This window comes from Erpetoichthys calabaricus, chromosome 13 (genome assembly GCF_900747795.2).
Source record: "Erpetoichthys calabaricus chromosome 13, fErpCal1.3, whole genome shotgun sequence".
In the NCBI taxonomy this organism is placed as follows: Eukaryota; Metazoa; Chordata; class Cladistia; order Polypteriformes; family Polypteridae; genus Erpetoichthys; species Erpetoichthys calabaricus.
The window spans coordinates 67,667,505-67,687,930 of record NC_041406.2 but is presented as its reverse complement, the minus strand read 5'-3'; the positions used below and the strand labels follow the sequence as shown (position 1 = coordinate 67,687,930).

Sequence of the window (20,426 nt, the reverse complement as noted above, 5' to 3'; positions counted from 1 at the left end):
GATTAAAACAAGAAACAGAAACAAATCTGATGCTTTTAACTCAAAAACAATTTTAATATTGTTGCCCTCCAGTCCAGTTCTTTCACGTATTTCTGCAGACGAAGGACAGGTTGGTGAGCCGACACAATCCGTGCTGCCTACTTAACTAGCAACTTTCCACTTTAAACTCCAGAGCTTTAGCTACAAGACCACACACATTACTTGTAGCCATTAGACTCTTTATAAGACAAAGCCCTGTAAGAAACCAGAATGAAACTTTGACTCATAAACAAATTTTTTAGCTCTCACTGCTTGAACTTGGCGCAATCCTGAGGAAATTGCGTTGATTTGTTTCTTGGCTTTGTAGATCAAAACCATGTAGCAGGCAATTGAGTCACTGGAATTTTGCTTAGGTTTTGAAGTCCCTCTATAAAAAATAATTGAACAATTAATGAGAAGGCTTTATTAGCCTTTTCCAACAAAAATATATGCAAAGTAATGTTTTTAATGCATCTTGAATTTGGTGTGTTTAATTTGAAATCACGTCAGTCCTCACTACATTGTGTTAACATTCAGATGCCGGATTTCCGTTTATTACATTGGTTTGGCAGATTTTTTCTTTTTTTTTTTCTTCACTCATTTCTTCACAGATCATTTAGTAATGTACACACTGTACAACTGAGTAAAATTTATTAAAGTTTACATGGAATAAATCGTGTGCACGGCTCAGGAGTAACTGTTCCCAGTCCTGACTCTAAGGACTCTTATTTCTTCTAAATTTTACAGTTTTATCTAAATCTTTCATTTGGCTAAATACATTTTCTTTCTGTTTCTGACATTATGTTTTATTCTTGTTTAAGTCCAGAACAGTATAATTTTATAATGTCTATGCTGCTACTATGCATTTTGATAGTATAGTAACTATTAGTTCTCCTAAACATCAATCCATCCATACATTTTCTATACCCATTTGTCCAATTCAGCGTCTTGGCAGCATTGAGCCCAAGACAGGAGCTAACCCTAGAAGAGATGCCAGTTCATCACAGGGCACACCCACAACAGGACAATTTAAACTGACTGATTAACATTACAATGAGCCATTGGTGTGTTATGTTACAGTCCCTGGGAGAACTTCTGGTGGCTCACAAGCCTTTACAAAAATACTGGACAGCGGATCTTCATAATAACAATGCCAACACCAATTTATTTCTTGTGTAGCCCAAAATAGCCCATGTTCTTTATTTTAATTCTTGTTTAGCCCAAAATCCCACAAGGAATGCCTCAATGGGCTTTAACAGGCCCTGTTTTTTTAAACCCCCCAGCCTAGACTCCCTAAGAAGACAAGAAAAAACTCCCCTCAAAACAAAAACCTTGAAAGGAAAGAAATGGAAGAATTCTTGAGAGTGGCAATTCAGAGAGAGAGAGAGAGAAAGAGAGACCCCCAGGTAGGTTGGGTGTGCAATGGGTGTCAAAAAAATGGAGTAAATGCAATACATAAAACAGAACACAAGTAATCCTCATCACAGACCTAGATGGCCAATTTATCATTGCTACCTCAGAAATACAATACAATAGTAGAAACTACTTTGTTTTTGCACAGCGCTCATCATCAAGCGCAGGCACAGAGCGTTGTAACAACTCTCAAGGCTGAATGCAAGAACAGATTATGCTACTCATTAAATACAAAACTACAGGGTGACACAGGGAAATAGGACATTTTCAGTTGACGTTCAATACACAAACAAACACATTGCAAAATACATTTAATGATGAAATGTATCGTACAGCATATGCAATTAATGATGGTAATCAATATTCATTCAATATTAATTTTATGTTTTGAAGAAAACATCATGAAAGTGTTGTCCATTTCCCCATACACATTCTGACAGCCTGTTGTGGAAATTCTGAAGCGCTCGACGTAACATGTCAAGAGGAATGCCAACGATTTCCTCTTCAATCCTCCATTTTAGTTCAGCAATGGTTGCAGGATGTGTGTGGTACACTTGGCTTTTAAGGTGCCCCCACAGAAAAAAATCACAAACAGTGAGACCTGGGGATCGCGGAGGCCATGGAATGTCACCGTTACATGAAATGACACGCCTTCCAAATAATTGTCGAATAGCTGTCATCAATTGTCGGGGAGTATGCAAAGTGGCTCCACCTGTGGACTTCTCTTTTAAAGCTGAACCCGTTTCTTCGAAATTACGCACCCATGTTGTAATCACATGAGCAGACACACTCATGATGTTCTAACTGGTAATGACGTCAAAATTCCATTTGCGGAGCAGTCACATTAGGCTTTCACAGCGAACTCTCGTTGTGCACCACTCCACTGTAACTAATGGCAACAGGCTCTAAACGATTTTGCATTGGTCCCAAACAACTGCCAATGCCCCAGGGTTGCAAACACCTATTTCCAAAATTTTCCGTTTCCCTGCAGCTCCCTGTATAACACATTTAAGGATACCGAAGTCCAAACTTTATTTCATTTGTTTACTAAATACTCTCAGCAGTTCCACTCTCTTTTGCTAAAAATGCCACAAAACTAGTCCATCCCACGTTTAGCTGACCAATCACAGATGAGCATCACAACTAAGCCAGTTTCTCACCGTTTGTCCAAAAAAGCTCCCATTAGCGTGATTAGCAATATCAAACACTAATGCATTTCGTGGCACGGTGGAGCACCCGGAGAACATTCAGAGTCTACACAAGCAGGCTGGGAGTTGTAAGGGCTCATTATTGCACTTGAGATCAGCTTATTCTTCTTTAGCATTCTTCACCAAGGCAGAGCACTCTTGCAGATTTACACATACAATGGAGCAATCAAAAAGTGCACTGCCGTGGAACTTTTTTGAAGGTTAAAACTCTGTTTAAATGAACAGTTATTATGGTTCAGTAATGTTGGCTATAAAGTAATAGAAAAACATCCATCCATTTTCCAACCCGCTGAACCCGAACACAGGGTCACAGGGGTCTGCTGGAGCCAATCCCAGCCAACTATCTATCTATCTATCTATCTATCTAACACAGGGCAGGAACCAATCCCAGGCAGGGTGCCAACCCACCGCAGGACACACACAAACACCCCAAGCTCAATTTAGAATTGCCAATCCACCTAACCAGCATGTATTTGGACTGTGGGAGGAAACCCACGCAGAGAAAATGCAAACTCCACACAGGGAGGACCCAGGAAGTGAACCCAGGTCCCCCAACTGCAAGGCAGAAGCGCTACCCACTGCGCCACCGTGCCGCCCTAGAAAAACATCCTAACAGAAAATCCAGCTTTCATACTTTGTTGATTATCGTCAACTGGGTATTTCCCAATGATCTTGTGGCAATCACTTAGTTACAAAAAATGACATTAAAGTTAGAGATGCCTCACTAGAGATTTTTAAATTCAGATTTGTTGTTGCCAGCATTCACAATATAGATGAATGGATTAAAGTATCATTAATAATGAAGATGAGATTAAAATATCATTAGTAATAAAGATAAGATCCAGGAGCATATTGTATTGTAAATATTTTACACTATACTATCTTCTAAGATTCTTAATCCCAAACAGGTCATGAGGAAATATTCCAGGAAGCATAGGGCACAAAGGAGGAACAATCTCTGGACAGAGCACCGCTCCATCACAGAGGAACACACACACCACACACACACACACACACACACACACTAGGGCCAGTTTAGTGTCACCAATCCACTTAACCTGCACGTCTTTGGACTGTGGGAGGAAACCCACACAGACATGGGAAAACCATGTAAACTCAACCCAGGGAGGACCCAGAACGCGAACCCTGGTCTCCTTACTAGCAGGCAGCAGCGCTACCACTGTGCCACCAGTAAATATATTTACGTTAAATTTAATCCACTTTTTCAATTATGCAGAAACTTTAATTTACTAATTACAAAAATGGCAGTCTTCAGTATTATGTAAATGAATTTACAATATATTAAAGTATTTCCAAATATTATAGGCCAGGCAATTAGAGTGCCACACATGCAAATGCTGTTCAGAATGAGCAGCTTTTTTTCTTTTTTTGTTTTTAGATCAAGTTATAGAAATGACCAGAGTTTTGAAATGAAACCACTTACAGCTGAACACTGAGTACACTTCTATTTTCAGACAGAAGTGTTGGGTTTAGATGGGAGCAAACTTGGCTCAGACACAGGAAGCAGAGGGTGATGGTGCGAGACTTGTCAGAACCTGGCTGACATTAAGAGTGGTGTTCTAAAGGCATCAGTGCTAAGGCTGCTGCTATTTTTAATATATATACAGTAAATGATTTGGAAGGGAATATAAATAACAAGCTGGTTTTGTTTGCAGATGATACCAATAGAAGTGGATTGGCAGATAATGTGGAATCCGTTAAATCATTACAGAGGGTCTTGGACAACATAAAGGCTTGAGTAGATTTGTGCCAGATGAAATTTAATGTCAATAAATGTAAAGTATTACACATAGGAAGTAAAAATGTTAGGTTTGAATACACAATGAGAGGTCTGAAAATGAAAAGTACACCTTATGAGAAGGATTTAGGAGTCATAGTGGACTTGAAACTATCAACTACCTGTGTTGAGAAGTCATTAAGAAGGCAAACAGAATGTTAGTTTCAGTATATAGCACGATATGTTAAGTACAACTCCAAGGAGGTTCTGCTCAAGCTTTATAACACACTGGTGAGGCCTCATCTGGAGTACTGTGTACAGTTTTGGTCTCCAGGCCACAAAAAGGACATAGCAATGCTAGGAAATGTCCAGAGAAGAGCGACTAGGCTGATTCCAGGACTAAAAGCAGATGAGTAATGAGGAAAGATTCAAAGAGATGAGCCTTTTCAGTTTAAATTAAAGAAGATTAAGAAGTGTTTAAAATTATGAAGGAAATTAGTACAGTGAACCAAGAATGTTACTTTAAAATGAATTCATCAAAAACACAGGGACACAAAACATTTGGAAGTTATTCTTTACACAGAGAACCATAGACACATGGAATAAATTACCAAGTAGTGTGGTGGACAGTAGGACTTTAGGGACTTCCAAAACTCAACTTGATGTTATTTTGGAAGAATTAAGTGGGTAGGATTGGTGAGCCTTGTTGGGCTGAATGGCATGTTCTCGTCTAGATTGTTCTAATGTTCTAATTTACACCTCTGCTCATTTAAACATTCCTTTTAGTACAATGTCATCTTTATACTCCACAAAATATCAACAACAATTTGATTTGCACATTATCATAGTTTTGGAGGCCTGGAGTATCATAAACCACTATTGGGTTTTCTTGTGCAAGTAAGAATAAATTGCACCCACGTCTGAGCTTTTATTCCTGAAATTACTCTCGGGATCACTTTGAGAGGGTGGCACAGTGGGTAGCGCTGCTGCCTCGCAGTTGGGAGACCTGGGGACCTGGGTTCGCTTCCTGGGTCCTCCCTACGTGGAGTTTGCATGTTCTCCCGTGTCTGCGTGGGTGTCCTCCCACAGTCCAAAGACATGCTGGTTAGGTGGATCGGCGATTCTAAATTGGCCCTAGTGTGTGTCCTGCGGTGGGTTGGCACCCTGCCCGGGATTGGTTCCTGCCTTGTGCCCTGTGTTGACTGGGATTGGCTCCAGCAGACCCCCGTGACCCTGTGTTCAGATTCAGCGGGTTGAAAAATGGATGGATGGATCAGTTTGACATGGTTTAGGAGTACAGGCCTCTATAATACTTTGGATTCTTTTATTGATCTTAGAGGTCACCTTGAAAAGATATTAAATTGCCCTGGCTATCACAGAGTTGCAGAAGGTGTGAAGGCTGTCACTTCCCATATTAAAGGAATGCTGTCTCCTAAGGAAGAAGAGCCTGCTCTGTCCTTTCTTATATACAGTAGTTCCTCTGTGTTCCAAGACTAGTCTAACCTGTCATTGGTGTGGACCCCAAGTACTTGTAGGAGTGGAACACCACTACATCCACTCCCTGAATAGTGACTGGACATAGAGGCTCTTTGAAAGTCAATAACTAGTTCTTTGGTTTTGTTGATGTCAAGATGCAGACAATTCTCTTTGCACCAAGAAACCAAGTTCTTACCTGACTCCTATATTCTGTCTCATCCCCCTTATCAATACATCTATAAGTGCAAAAGCATCAGAAAATGTGTGCAAGTGATGTCACTTGGTGCTATATTTATAGTCTGAAGTGAACAGAGTGAAGAGCAAAGGAGACAGAACTGTTCTTTGTGGTGCTCCATTGTTGCTCACATCCGTATCAGAAATACAGTCCTTGAGTCTCACAAACTGCATTCTGCTCTACAGACAGTCCATTATTCAGGACACCATTGGCTCATCCACCTGCATAACTCTGAGTTTACCCCTTAATACAGATGGCTGGATGGTATTAAAGGCACTGGAGAAATCAAAAAACATAATCTTGCCAGCTTTGTCCAGGTGAGGATAAGCCTTGTGTAGAAGATCATTGTATCTTCCACTCCAATCTTTGTCTGATAGGCAAACTACAGTGGGTCCAGGTGGTCTACCATAAGAAGACTCATATAGTCCAGGAGCGGCCTTTCAAAGGTCTTCATGATGTGAGATGTGAGTGTCACTGGTCTCTACTCATTATGTGAAGAGGTGCCATCCTTGTTTGGAACAGAAACAATAAAGGATGCTTTCCACTGCAGTGGCACTTTCTGGAGCCTGAGGATCAGACTGAAGAAGTGATAGAGGAAGATACCACAAAGTTGGTCAACACAGGTCTTAAGAACTCAAGGACTGACTCCATCTGGTTCTGCAGCTGTTCCTGTGCGTGGTTTCCTCAGTTTGTCTCCTCACTTGGTCTCGTTACTAGCCATTCCAATTGATGTGGTAGGAGTCATTGATGTAGTTGGGATGGCATGGGGAGATTTGTCATTGGAAGAAGGCAGCAGTGGGACCAGTGGAAAAGCATAGCATGATGACACGTAACACAAGGTTTTTATCACTAGATAGCTGTTCATGTACCGCCAATCAAGGAATCAAAAGCAAAACAGTTGAAAAATGAATATATGAATTAGTAGTATGCATTCTTTATGCAAACAGTTCATTCTTTGTAGGCTGTAGCAGATTGTGATTATACACACCTAAAAGAATCAACACTGAAATAAGAGTAGAATTTCAATTTTGGCAAGCTTGTATTTTCTTATAAAGAACAAATATTAAACAAAAAAAACATATTTCTCAGTTTAAGCAGGCAGTTCCTTGTCTTTCAAGACGGATTTTGCTCACATTGCATACTTCAATTTTTACAAAGATGTCTTAAAAGGAAAACAGTGAACAAACTGAATGACCTGTGGCGTTTGCAGCATTTGATGAGGCATTCACACTGTTGCTGCACTCATCATCTCAATCATCGTTTTTTTTTATTATTATTATTATACAGTGTGAGTGGTGAAAAGTGCTTTGCTTGTATCAAGTATTCTTAGAAACCATATACTGTACGCCCGGAGTTCCTCAAGGCTCTGGATGTTGTAGGACTGTCTTGGTTGACACGTCTCTGCAACATCGCATGGACATCAGGGACAGTGCCTCTGGATTGGCAGACCGGGGTGGTGGTCCCCCTCTTTAAGAAGGGAGACCGGAGGGTGTGTTCCAACTACAGAGGGATCACACTTCTCGGCCTCCCTGGAAAAGTCTATTCAGGGGTTCTGGAGAGGATGGTCCGTTGGATAGTCGAGTCTCGAATTCAGGAGGAACAGTGTGGTTTTCGTCCTGGTCACGGAACAGTGGACCAGCTCTACACCCTTAGCAGGGTCCTGGAGGGTGCATGGGAGTTTGCCCAACCAGTCTACATGTGTTTTGTGGACTTGGAAAAGGCATTCGACCGTGTCCCTTGGGGAATCCTGTGGAGGGTACTCTGAGAGTATGGGGTACCGGACCCCCTGATAAGGGCTGTTCAGTCCCTGTACGATCGGTGCCAGAGCTTGGTCCGCATTGCCGGCAGTAAGTCGAACCCGTTTCCAGTGAGAGTTGGACTCCGCCAGGGCTGCCCTTTGTCACCAATTCTGTTCATAACTTTTATGGACAGAATTTTTAGGCGCAGCCAGGGCGTTGAGGGGGTCCGGTTTGGTGGACTCAGGATTGGGTCACTGCTTTTTGCAGATGATGTTGTCCTGTTTGCTTCATCAGGCTGTGATCTTCAGCTCTCTCTGACTCAGTTTGCAGCTGAGTGTGAAAGAGACCATGGTCCTCTGAGACCATGGTCCTCAGCCGGAAAAGGGTGGAGTACCCTCTCAGGGCTGGTAGCGAGATCCTGCCCTAAGTGGAGGAGTTCAAATATCTCGGGATCTTGTTCACGAGTGAGGGAAGAATGGAGTGTGAGATCGACAGGCGGATCGGTGCGGCATCCGCAGTAATGCGGGCTCTGCATCGGTCTGTTGTGGTGAAAAAGGAGCGGCTCAGCTCTTAATTTACCAGTCGATCTATGTTCCTACCCTCACCTATGGTCATGAGCTATGGTCATGAGCTATGGGTAGTGACCGAAAGAACGAGATCATGGCTGAAATGAGTTTCCTCCGTAGGGTGTCTGGGCTTTCCCTTAAAGATAGGGTGAGAAGCTCAGTCATCCGGGAGGGGCTCAGAGTAGAGCCGCTGCTCCTCCGCATCTTGAGGAGTCAGATGAGGTGGCTCGGGCATCTGATCAGGATGCCTCCTGGACGCCTCCCTGATGAGGTGTTCCGAGCACGTCTAACTGGGAGGAGGCCCAGGGGAAGACCCAGGACACGCTGGAGGGACTATGTCTCCCTGCTGGCCTGGGAACGCCTCGGGATTCCCCTGGAAGAGCTAGTAGTGGCCGGGGAGAGGGAAGTCTAGGCATCTCTGCTCAAGCTGCTGCCCCGCGACCCGACCTCGGATAAGCGGAAGAGAATGGATGGATACTGTACGTCAAGTATGGGACGGGTTTAGTGTCATGTGCCGAATCAGGGCTCACCAGTTCTAGAACTTAATTTTTCTATAACATCCTCCATAGTGACCACAATATCAAAGCCCTAATTTTGATATAGTATGAAACATTTGTGAACTGTGTGTGCAGCATTCTTATTATTCATAATAAAATCTGTATATTATCTCCCTCTGTCTCTTAATTTATATAGCTTCTGTCATAATAACATTCTTTCCAAAGAACCTCACTTACACAATGTTATTTTTTTCTCACAAAGATAAATATTTAAAATTATTTTTCATTTCATATAGTGTGTTTCAAGGTAAAACCTGTCTCTAAGTGCTGTAAAACCAAACAATATTACAATTCAAAGAATCACAAGGTAGAAAGGTCGCCCAAAAATATTTCAGAACCAAGATAAATCACACTGAGTGTTCCGACACTGCATTCAGTCCACAAGCACAGCAAGGTCAGCATTCATCTAGTAGATATAAAATGTCATACGTGGGGTCAGGGTGAAGGACTGGAGCTGCTGCTGGGTGATTTGCAGACCATGTCATTCACCACTACCTAGTAAAATCTTTTTTGTATATAACTTTTTTAAAGGACACCCTTGCCTGGCAATGGAATGACACCCTGTCTAAGCTTAATTTCTGATTTGCACCCAGTTACACTGAAATAAGCACATGGCTCACTCTGACTGTGAGCCGGGTGGTTTAGAAAATGGATGGAAAGTTGGATCCTAAAGTGCTTCACATACAGTAGTGCTTAAAGAATTTGTATATGCAAATATTGGGGTCTCATTATCATTTTTGCTTACTTTTGCTTTATTTTGTTGTCAGACCCTTAGTCATTTATATGGCTATTATTGTCATATGTACAGAATTAAGTGAAATCCTTCCTTGTATGTGCTTATCAATATTCAATATATTACTACTCTCAGGCACAATAATTAGTGTGTATGATTACCTCAATTTATAACTTCTGTCTTTCTCTCCTGAAAAATATCAGAACAATATTACCATTATAGGGGAGACAAAATAGTTTGCAGATATTCTGAAAATAACACATTTTGCAGTTAAAATTTAAAAAAAAATCTCGTATACTACTGGCTCAGTGGGTTCCAAACCCCATCCTGTCATTACAGGGGTCAAAGTGACAAATAGGCAGCACACATGGCCCTGTTAAGGCAGTTGGAGACATTAGTAATTGGAAGATTAAAAAGTATTTGCAAAAATGGGGGAACGTTAACTCAGAGCTTTGCTATCCTTGTAGACACAAAGCCAATTCCTGATGTCTTTCTGTATGCCAATAAGCCACGTATACTGAATGATCAAGTGAAACTAAAGACACACACAAGAAACATGAAGACCTTGCCATAGATCTCTGCAGTCACTGATGCTTATTTTCCAACTTGTTTCCACATTCAGAGTTTGTCCTTTCTATCAAAATGTGTCACTTACTGGATTTTATTTTAGATATTCCTACTTGAAAAGCTTTGGGCCACATTTATAAAACATTCATACAAACAAATGTGATCTTATGAATTTGACCAATATAAAATCTCATTCACAGTCGCATACTTTATACTGTAGTTAGAACACAACCAAGGACATAACATATTGAAGGATACATAGTATGTCGGGGATGGGGATTGAACCTGTACATTTCAGAGTTGATGTTTGCTACATTTTGAAAAATGTCCCGTTTTATTGAAATGGTGCCATCTAGTGTTGGCAGATGACAATTCATGCTTTAAAAAGTTCTATAATCTGTGATACCTAAAAATCTACATCTGAAATTCATCATTTTTTCTGGCTTATGGAGTTGTTTTTTTGTGTATCAAGTGCTTTCAGGCTTGAGAATGTTACGCTATGTTACTGAAGAGTTAGAGATACTTACCTAATGTCTAAAGCCATATAAGGTACTTTAATTTGTAAAAATAATAATAATAATAAATTACATTTTTAATTTATAGAGCCCTTTAGGATAAAAAAAAATAAAGTGCATCTTTGTTTTATAACATTTTCTTCCAAAACAAATTGATCTCAATTCTGTTTTATATCCCAAATACATAGAAATACCTTTTCATGACATCTTGACAATCGCTGAGTTGTATATTATAGAAGTATGATATTCTGAACAATTTATCATATGTGCAGCATAAGATCATATTGGTTAACACTTGTCTGTGTGGGGTCGCACATTCTTCCTGCGTCTGCTTGGTCTTTTACTCTTCCTGCAGTTTCTTGTCACATCACAAAGATGTGTGAGTTAGGCAGATTGTGACTATTATAGGAAAACAGAAAAGATTTTTTAACTTGCATAATTAATTATTAGTCTTGCCGTTGGCAATGCTGGTAATTAATTAAATCATTAGGTAAGGCTCTTTTTTTATTTACCTTACCTTTTTTCTCTGAGGCAGGTCTCAGGCCATTAATCTTATATCAAGGTAACTGAAGTACTCTTGTTTTAAAAAGAATAATACAGCTTATTGACAAACACAATGATTATAGAAATATGATAACTGCATACACATACTGACATATAAGACAGGATGCAGACAGACGAGACAGACAAACGTGTAACACAGATGAGGCTGTTTACTGGTTACCTAGGGTTCCAATTTATCTTGGCACAATTAGACAGCTTTATGATACCAAGTCTTTAGGGATGTTGCACAGTGTTGTGTGGAGTTGTTGCTGTTGCTCCGGGTTTAAATGGAGCATTCTACTTGTGTTGGAGTGACTCTTTCTCTTAGTGGTGTGCTGCTTCGTTCATGGTGTTCTGTACTTTACATCCTGATGTGCCCTTTTTGAATTAATAGCTGCTTCTCAGTCTTCTCAGCCCACTGGTATAGGGCTTGGCTTACCAGAATGGGTCACAGCTTACAGGTCAACAAAGAGAAGAGATTGCCAATTTTCAGCTCCCCAAAAATGGAGCTGCTCATCGTCTTTTTAGTTTCAGAGAGTGCAAGAGGTCATTTTTGAGAGTGAGAGCAGAGAGTTCCCCAGAGAGATGAGTGCAGCTAGTTTTTGAATGAATGTGTAACTGTTTGTCATTGGATTAAAGTTACTTCCAGTTACAAAATCAGCGCCTATTTATAGGACATGTTATTTTGTCATTCAGAGTTGTTACTCATTAAATTATAAATCTTTGTTCCGGCCTTAGATATATATTTGATGCCTTCTGGTCTAAAGGGGCCAGTACAAAGATATCAGTTCAGCTCTGATTTACACCTTTCTTATCTGATGAAGTACAGGCAGGGATTGGTTCAAACTAGAGTTTAATCACTTATTTTGGAATTCAAGTTGGGAGAAGGGAGGTGAAGCTGGATATCTGCAGCCCTGTTAAATCTGCTGTTGTAAAAGGTCTGGTGTGCCACTAGAAAGCCTAGCAGAATGAGCAACTCTAAATTGAGCCAATATGGGAAAATGTCAGTTGTTTTGCGTCAGGGGGCTGGTAGTAGATTTTTTTTGTGCATGCCAATGACCCAAATCCAGCAGTAATTAATCATAGATGATTTCAATGCATTCTTTATGCTTTCTGCATTTGTTATTGTTAGAGAAATCAAGAGCTCTTCTTGTATAGAGATCTTCACTGAATGCAGGTGCAGAGTACTGTGAACAATTCTCAGTTAAAATACAATTATGGATTATATTAATTAATAATATAGAGAACTAGTACACTTCAAAATACAAATTTTTTAAAACACACTGAGAAAAAGGTAGAATTGATTAAACATAAATGGAAAATAACAATATCTGTCCATTAATTATTTGTTGAACTACAGCCAGTTGACAATGGAGGAGATTAAAATTGTAAAAATGAAAATCAAAACCAAATTCAGACACAGTCACAGTCCTGGAGACCTCGGCCAACTGGCCACCTACCCCATCTTTAGTTTTCTATAGTGTAGTGTGAGCTGGCCCTCTAATCTATTGAGAAAATCTTTGCATTCGTTGATTCAAATGCTTGTTTATCTGAGGTGACTTTTCCATTCAGAGGAGAGCAGCCTGGCTGTAGAGCAGTGGTACCAAGTGTAACATCCAGGTACTGAGAAGAGAAACAGAACAGAGGCAGTTAGTAATGGTTTATAAATACTGTATTACTTGTATTGCTGTACAAATGATTAACAAATAGAAGTACAGTATGCACACCTAATCAGCAGCTCTAGTCAGGGTATGCTAAACTAAAGTAGTAAGTCTTCAGTCTGGATTTAAAAGCTGAGACTGAAGGGGCAGACTCAATTATCTTCATCTATACAGAAGTACAAACAAGAAATAGTATAAATAACCTCTAAGTTCTAGAACATTACTGCAACCAGGACTGGAAAATCAACCAATAAGACAGCGAGGTAAACATAACTCATCAACTTACTGCTATTAAAACAGTAAAAAAACTTCAGTCAGATCAGATGTGTTAGCTACCAGTTGAGTCTCTGTAAATTAAAGAGGTTTAATTACATTTGATGTTATGGTAATAAATTCATCTACATAAGAGCATAACTGTAGATAATGTGACTAAATGGGGCTATACACTTTAGGAAAAGAATGATTGAAGAGCACTATTTGTGAGTGAGCCGCTAAGGGACACAAAACATTCTTGTTTAGTCATCATTCAAGTATAAAAAATCTATTAAAATGTCTTGTTTCTTTCCCCCAAGGAGATGGCCTTTACGTTCCAGAACAAATGTTCCAAAGCCTTCATCGAAACAAGCACTGGAATCATGGTAAGATTATGACGAGGTATCCTGTATCCCAGTTAGACTTTATGGTAGTTTATTTTCACTGTAGTATTTTCCATATTTATATCTTCTTTAAAGGAATACTCCACCAATTTTTTTTTCTTCCTACTTACCATGTGTTCTTTACATTGATGTTCGGGAAAAAAAAATAATTTAGAGTTTAAAAAATTCCTGATATGATAAACTTCAATGGAGACACACTGAACAACAGAAAACTTTTAAGATACTCATAAAACAATTGCAGATTACTTGTGTCCTAGTCACAATTCAGGGAGTAGATGTGAAGGTGGTGCACTGCTACATTTATATAAAAAGTGCAGAACAGGCTTTTTTTTCTTAGAAGATTGCATTCTTTTAAATGTGGATAGGGACATACTTTACAGGTTTTACAGCTTTGTGATGTCATTGCAATATTCTATGCTGTGGTGTGCTGAGCCAGTAATATTACTTCAAGAGAGGCCCACTGAATCAACAAACTATTTAAAAAGGTAGGCTGTGTCATAGGACACACTCTCAACCCCTAGGAGATAGTAGAAAAGTAGAGTAATGATACTGGGGCTCCTTTATACCAACAACAATACATCTAAATAATGTCTCACTTGGACTGGGACTACTGTTTTTTTATCTTTAACCAGTCAGATTTTTTTTCTTTTTAGTTTTCGTTCTTTAATCTGGTGTGTATTTGTTTTATGTTATAATATAATAATATTAATTTATTTACTGGTTGATTCTTTGAACTTCTGTAGAAAGTCAAATTTCCACCTGGGAACATGAGTGCCATTATAAACAAAGCTGCACATACTCTCTCTGACACACCAACACTGAGCACTTTCAGCTAACGAATAATTCAGCAGAAGTATGTCAAGAGATGCTCCTGGGGCTCCTTTATACCAATGACGATACGCCTACATAATGCCTCACTAGGACTGGGACAGCTAAGACAGACGTTTTTCTTTCTATGTGTGTGAATTTATTTATTTACTTATATACCTATTTATAAATTTATTTAATTAAAGAACTTCTGTAAAAAGGCTAAATTCCCCATGGGGACAAATAAAGATCTATCTATCTATCTATCTATCTATCTATCTATCTATCTATCTATCTATCTATCTATCTATCTATCTATCTATCTATCTATCTATCTATCTATCTATCTATCTATCTATCTATCTACATGTCAGGAATTTAGTCATGTGTCTATAACATCCCAAACACAGATAGTTTGGCTAAAATATCGTTGATTATACCATCTCGCTATGACCTCCAAAGGTCATGCAAAAAGACAATTTCACCTCGGGAATTAATACAGTGTGCCAAATACTAAATTTCCAAATAACTGTCCCATGCTGTCTCAAAGACCCACATAACCGTTCATTTCATCCATCAGGTGTCCTGGCTAGCAATATCTCAGTCATGGGCTTCCAGGGTGTTTCATGTGATGTCAACATTGTAGAGTGTGGTCTAAGCTAGATGTACCATTAGAGATTAAAAGTTAATGAAAAATAACTGAAGATATAATCACAAGGAAAGTGTGGCTCATACTTGTAAATATCCAACATCCCTTAATAAGCAGGTCAATTCACCACTGCAGTTTTGCAAACTGCTGTTGAAAAACCCTGAAGTACTGCAGCTGTGGCTTACCACATGGAGCATAAACATAATGACGTATGAATTACGGGGTCAGTAGGTCTTCAATAAAAAGATTGGTTATGCCTGAACACACTTTACTGTCATGCACAAGAGGATTGTACTTGGTCATCACTTCAGACAATGCGGAGTAGGCAGTAGGCAATACATTAAAAAAATATAATTTTTTGTTGGAGTACTCTGTTAATGCTGTGTATAATTACCAACAGGCTGTTGCTATACACCTTGTAAGAGATGAACCGATGTCCCCATTGGTGTGGACTTCACTCTGTTTCCTGGCCAGGTAATGAAAGGTTAGGGAGAGAATGACAACATCTCCTTTCTGTGCCAGGACCCAGATGTGGAAGGACATTACAGCGGCTACAGTGGGGCTGGCGAACTAACAACCACTGAGAGACACCTGGGATGGACTTGGGAACTGGGAAGGTTGGCACAATGGGTGATTGCCTGCTATAGACAGAGCGTCCTTCTGTACACTGTTTGGCAATTATGGATAATAACTCATTATGGATGCCTTCAGGGCAGCATGGGAATTGTGGTCCCATGGGCCTGCCCTGTCAGGTTCTGTGGGAGCTGCCAAGAGAAGCTCTTGGATAGTGATGATACAAGGACTGCTGTAGTCCTGCCTGACTTGGAAGTGCTTCCTGGAGGCAATAGAAGAAGCAATGGAGGTACTCTCAGGTCTGGAGTTAAAAGAGAGCCCTCCACTCGACTCAGGGAGTTGAAGTCAGGAAAGGAGGTGGACAATACTCACCTGGGGAGAGTGAAGGAGAAGAGAAAGGAATAGGATTGAACAGGATTGAATTGTGTACTACAAGGTAGTGTCTGCCAATAAAATTAACCTTTGGTTGAACTTTTTGTAGTTTTGTCTGGGGCTTGGGGTGCTGGTAAACCCTAACCCTACTGGCCACAACTTCTTTAGGACAGTTTATACTTCACGTGACTCATGCTCCAGAGAACACTACTGCTACGCAAGCATTGTACTGTTTATTCTTGCGCGCATACTTTACGTACATCTGGAACATTCCACCAGGTGGCATTGCAAGATATCAACACGGTGAGAAAATGTTCGGCTTCCCTGTGTTGTGAATTGCCTGAAACATCCATTATTGTCCAAGGACAACTTGGCACAATATCTCTGAAAAGGATGTTTAATGACTAAATCCATCCATCCAGAGATGCACCCATTCTTTCTTGAGACAGAAACAAAATCCTTGGATGGGGCATCAGCTCATTGCAAGCTGAACGCAAGCATACACATACAATAGTATCATTTGAGCATCACCAAATCCCCAAACCGTCATGTCTTTGGAAGGAAACTGTGGAAACCCACCAGGAAAACATGCAAATACCAGGCAGGGAACACCAAGGACATGACGCCCTACTGCGAGGCAGCAGTGCTACTGCTTTAGCACTATACTGCCCCTAAATGTGATTATTAACAGTATTCATTATTTAAGTGAAGTTAACGATTTATCTGTAAAATGTAATATACATACTATAATGCAATTCATCTTGTAAGTGATATCAAGTATAAATGTAAGGATTCTAAATGTGCAGAGAGCTGGAATATCATAAATTTAATGTGTTCTGTGTGGTGATCTATTGCTGCTTTCTGCTGCTGTCAGTTCAGGAGGAAGCCCCAGAAGCATGTAGCAATTAACTGGGTCGGTTTTAAGATCATGTTTACAACGGTTTACTCTAATGATAAAATAAACTACAAGGTGGACAATTCAAGATTAAAGCCGAAATTTACAGTTAAATAACAAAATAGATCTTTTCACTGTGTCCTTAATTTTTTTCTCAGTGGCTCAAATCCACTGCCGTATATTCTGATGCTGTTGTGAAGGTGCAAAAAAAAAAAAAGACGGCACAGAAGACGGTATGTGAAACTGTTAAAATGTATCGTGTTATTACGTTGGGGAATATGCAACGCTTGAATATAAAAGTTCCACGAATGCAATTGTATGTTGGCATTTTGCTTCACCATATTGAACCATTCATCAAACATTGAAGCACACACATTGATCCTGTACGATCCGCAAAGCGGCCTTCTGTCACATGTAGATAGTAAACAGAGACTCTGACGTCACATTCCGACTTTATTACACTGCGCCCCCCGACTTTTTGCTGGTATGACAACTGGTGTATGCATTGCATTCATTTCTGAGTTTGTGCTCAGAGGACGCATCAGATGAATGCAGGGAACGGGTAGCAGCCATGATGCGTGCACATGCGTGTTCTGAACATGAAGTATAAACTAGCCCTTAGAATTTGTTGGCAGACTGGTGAAGGTCAAAATGCACAGAATAGGTGTTACACCATAATCTTATTCAAACTTTTTAATGAAGGATAAATAAATGCATTGGTTAGACATAATTCAGATCCACCAGAAGTTTGTGAGATCTCTTAGTTTTCATACAGAATAATTCTATTAATTAAATGATTATTGAAATGAGCAGGTGGTTAACTGTCATATACACAATCTGAGTGTTTTACAACTAACTCTACCTCGCTAATGGGCTGTACATTGTGAAGTACTCATGAAGTGAATTAGAAATTTCAGTTTATATTTATTTTATGCACTTGCATTAGACAATCCATAAATTAGTGTTGTAAAATCATGGCCAATAAATAATGAATATACAAAAATATGTTTATGCTTAAAAAATGTTTGTTACTTACTCAACTTAAGCCATCACAAAAACAGTAGTAATTACTTTCATTGGTTCACATGGGATTTTTTCTCATGAAACATGTTCTTAATGTTTCGACTGCTATGACCTAATAAGCCCGGCACTGAATGAGTTTCTCTTGACTGTTGCAAGGCTGGTAAACAAGAATCAGGAGGATCATATTATTATCTGAAGACTGTGTTATGTTGCTGCCTCACAGATCCAGAGCCCGGGGTTCAAATCATAGCCCAGACACTTTCTTGTTCTCACTGTAGGACCTTTCTGTATCATGGCATGGTGTTCAGATTAGATTGACTGGTAAATCTACGCCTGGCTCTGAAGGAGTGAGTGTCAGTGTGTGCTTTGATAGACTGGTGTCCTGTGAAGTGCTTGGTCTATTTAAATTTCATTAGGCTGTGTTTGACAATTTCAGAATGTTTTCACTATTTGTAAACGGTTACAGTGCTTATAACTTAAAAGTGTGCCATTTAGATTAAAATGAAAAGTACAGATTCACTTAAAATGCAGCACATATTTTTAGATCAATACATCATACACGAAGAGCATGCCAATTTTTTTCAAAGGTAAAAAAGTCATTCATTTCTCTACTTGACAAATAGCACGGCTCAACGCACAAATTGAATCTGTCGATGTTGAGGCCCCTAGGAAGCTCCTTTTCCCCCCATCTTTATTTCATTAATCTTGACTTCACTTTCTCTTTGCTGAAAAGCGCTATGCATCTAACCCCATAAATCTTCTTTTTTAGAGTTGAAGGTATAAATTTAAGTAGTCTATTAATGTAATAGACAGGTTAATCTAGCTGCCTACTTTCTCTTGCTTTGGGGACTTACTTGTAGTTTTTTGGCTAGCACTTATTGAGACATACTTCTACTGCCCCTTTGCTTATTTCTTCATAGGAAACTTCTCCACCAATTCATAATAGTAATGAAATGACAACAACTGTAGTATTGGCTGAAAGGTGTTGGAGACTTTGGAAATAGTTGGTATGCAAGCCAAGCTGCAAGTCATGGCCCACACTCACAGCCTCTTGCTTACTTGGTGTCTTCCCTCTCCTCTCATCTGTGCTCAGATTTTCCCTTTGTTAGCACAACAGTGAATGTCACAGTGCTGAATTGCCATTTCACTTTACATTGTAATAAACTGATAGTCACGAAAATGCTGCACAGGTATTTTAAGGGGATGTAGTTTCAGTTAAAGTTAGTGTTGAAAAATATACTGATGCTACTCACGTTCTCACTTACAACAACCCTGTGGCTACATTTCATGCTGCTAACCTCATATGAATCTTTGTGTTTCTGGACTGATTTATCTCTCCCTGGCTTCGTTTTCCTTTTTAAGGTGTCAGAGATTTAAAACAGATGACCACCAAAAGTCAAACTACCTTAGGTTTATGCTTTAAATAGGCAAAACCAGAGAATCAGACTAGAAGTCTCAAACTAGAGATCTAAATAAAGGGGTTTCAAAACTGGAGTTCTTGCTAGGCTAAGACTAAGGCTACATTCATACCAATACATTTTTGTTTAAAAACACACACATTAGTATCTGTTTACATCTTTCTTCCACACTACCGTGGCTTTTTTATCCCCCAAAATGGAGACTTTTGAAAACGCTCTCCAGAGCTGTATACTTCTGGGAAGCGTTGTAATGTGGATGGGTAAAAAGTAGGGTTTGGAAAACTCTGCATTCTGATTTGGTTGTGCTTATTACGTAGCCCTATCCTGATTAGATTCTGTCCATTATAACATCTCATTTCCTGATTGATCACCTTTCATGAAAGAAAACCATATTCCTACATAGCAGACATAGAAGAGTTGCTTTCCATGATGGCTGTTGTGTTGCTCACCTGCAGGCATCTAAAGTGCATTTTGTTCAAGTTGAATAACGCATAAAAGGCAAACAGTTTACTAGTTGCAATAACTCCTGTGACAGGCAGCATTACCATCCTTTCAAGGATTTTTCCGCCATTGCACACATCCTTAGTGAAGGAGAATGTCTTATGTTGTATGTGTTTTTGGTTGTGTTAGCGTGAATGGAGATACTTTTGCAAACAATGTAAAAAGATTAGTGTGGATGGAGACCATTTTCGTTTAAAAACACAGTTCTTAAATTAAAACATAGCAGCGTGGAAACAGGCAATATTTTTGGTTTAATTTATTGCATTTAAATTTCAGCTTTCTTGATTACAAGATCCACTCATTCATTCACTGAACCTGCGGAACTCAGTTTTATGGCTGTGAAGAGTAAGAGCCTATCACACAGCAGAGTTGGGAATGAGGGAGAAGCTAGACCTGGATAGGGAGTCACAGTAATGTCGGAATATTTTAAAACACAGGGATAATTTTGCAAGATATGTTGTTACTTACAAGTTTATTTAGTGTGACTATCTGCTTGCAATTTTGGTTTTAGTTAACGAACTGGAGTACAGTGATTTTCTTCAAATATAAAGAATGATCAATGA

General features: G+C 39.5%; 1 protein-coding gene across 1 annotated transcript in view; it reads left to right on the top strand.

Annotated features, from left to right (window-relative positions):
* The window catches only part of LOC127530004 (uncharacterized), a 437,517-nt gene that overhangs the window by 386,933 nt on the left and 30,158 nt on the right, over positions 1-20,426 (top strand). Inside the window, exon 7 of the mRNA XM_051935553.1 lies at positions 13,542-13,607. Within this exon, the coding sequence (XP_051791513.1) occupies positions 13,542-13,607 (66 nt within the window). The remainder of the gene's footprint in view (positions 1-13,541; positions 13,608-20,426) is intronic.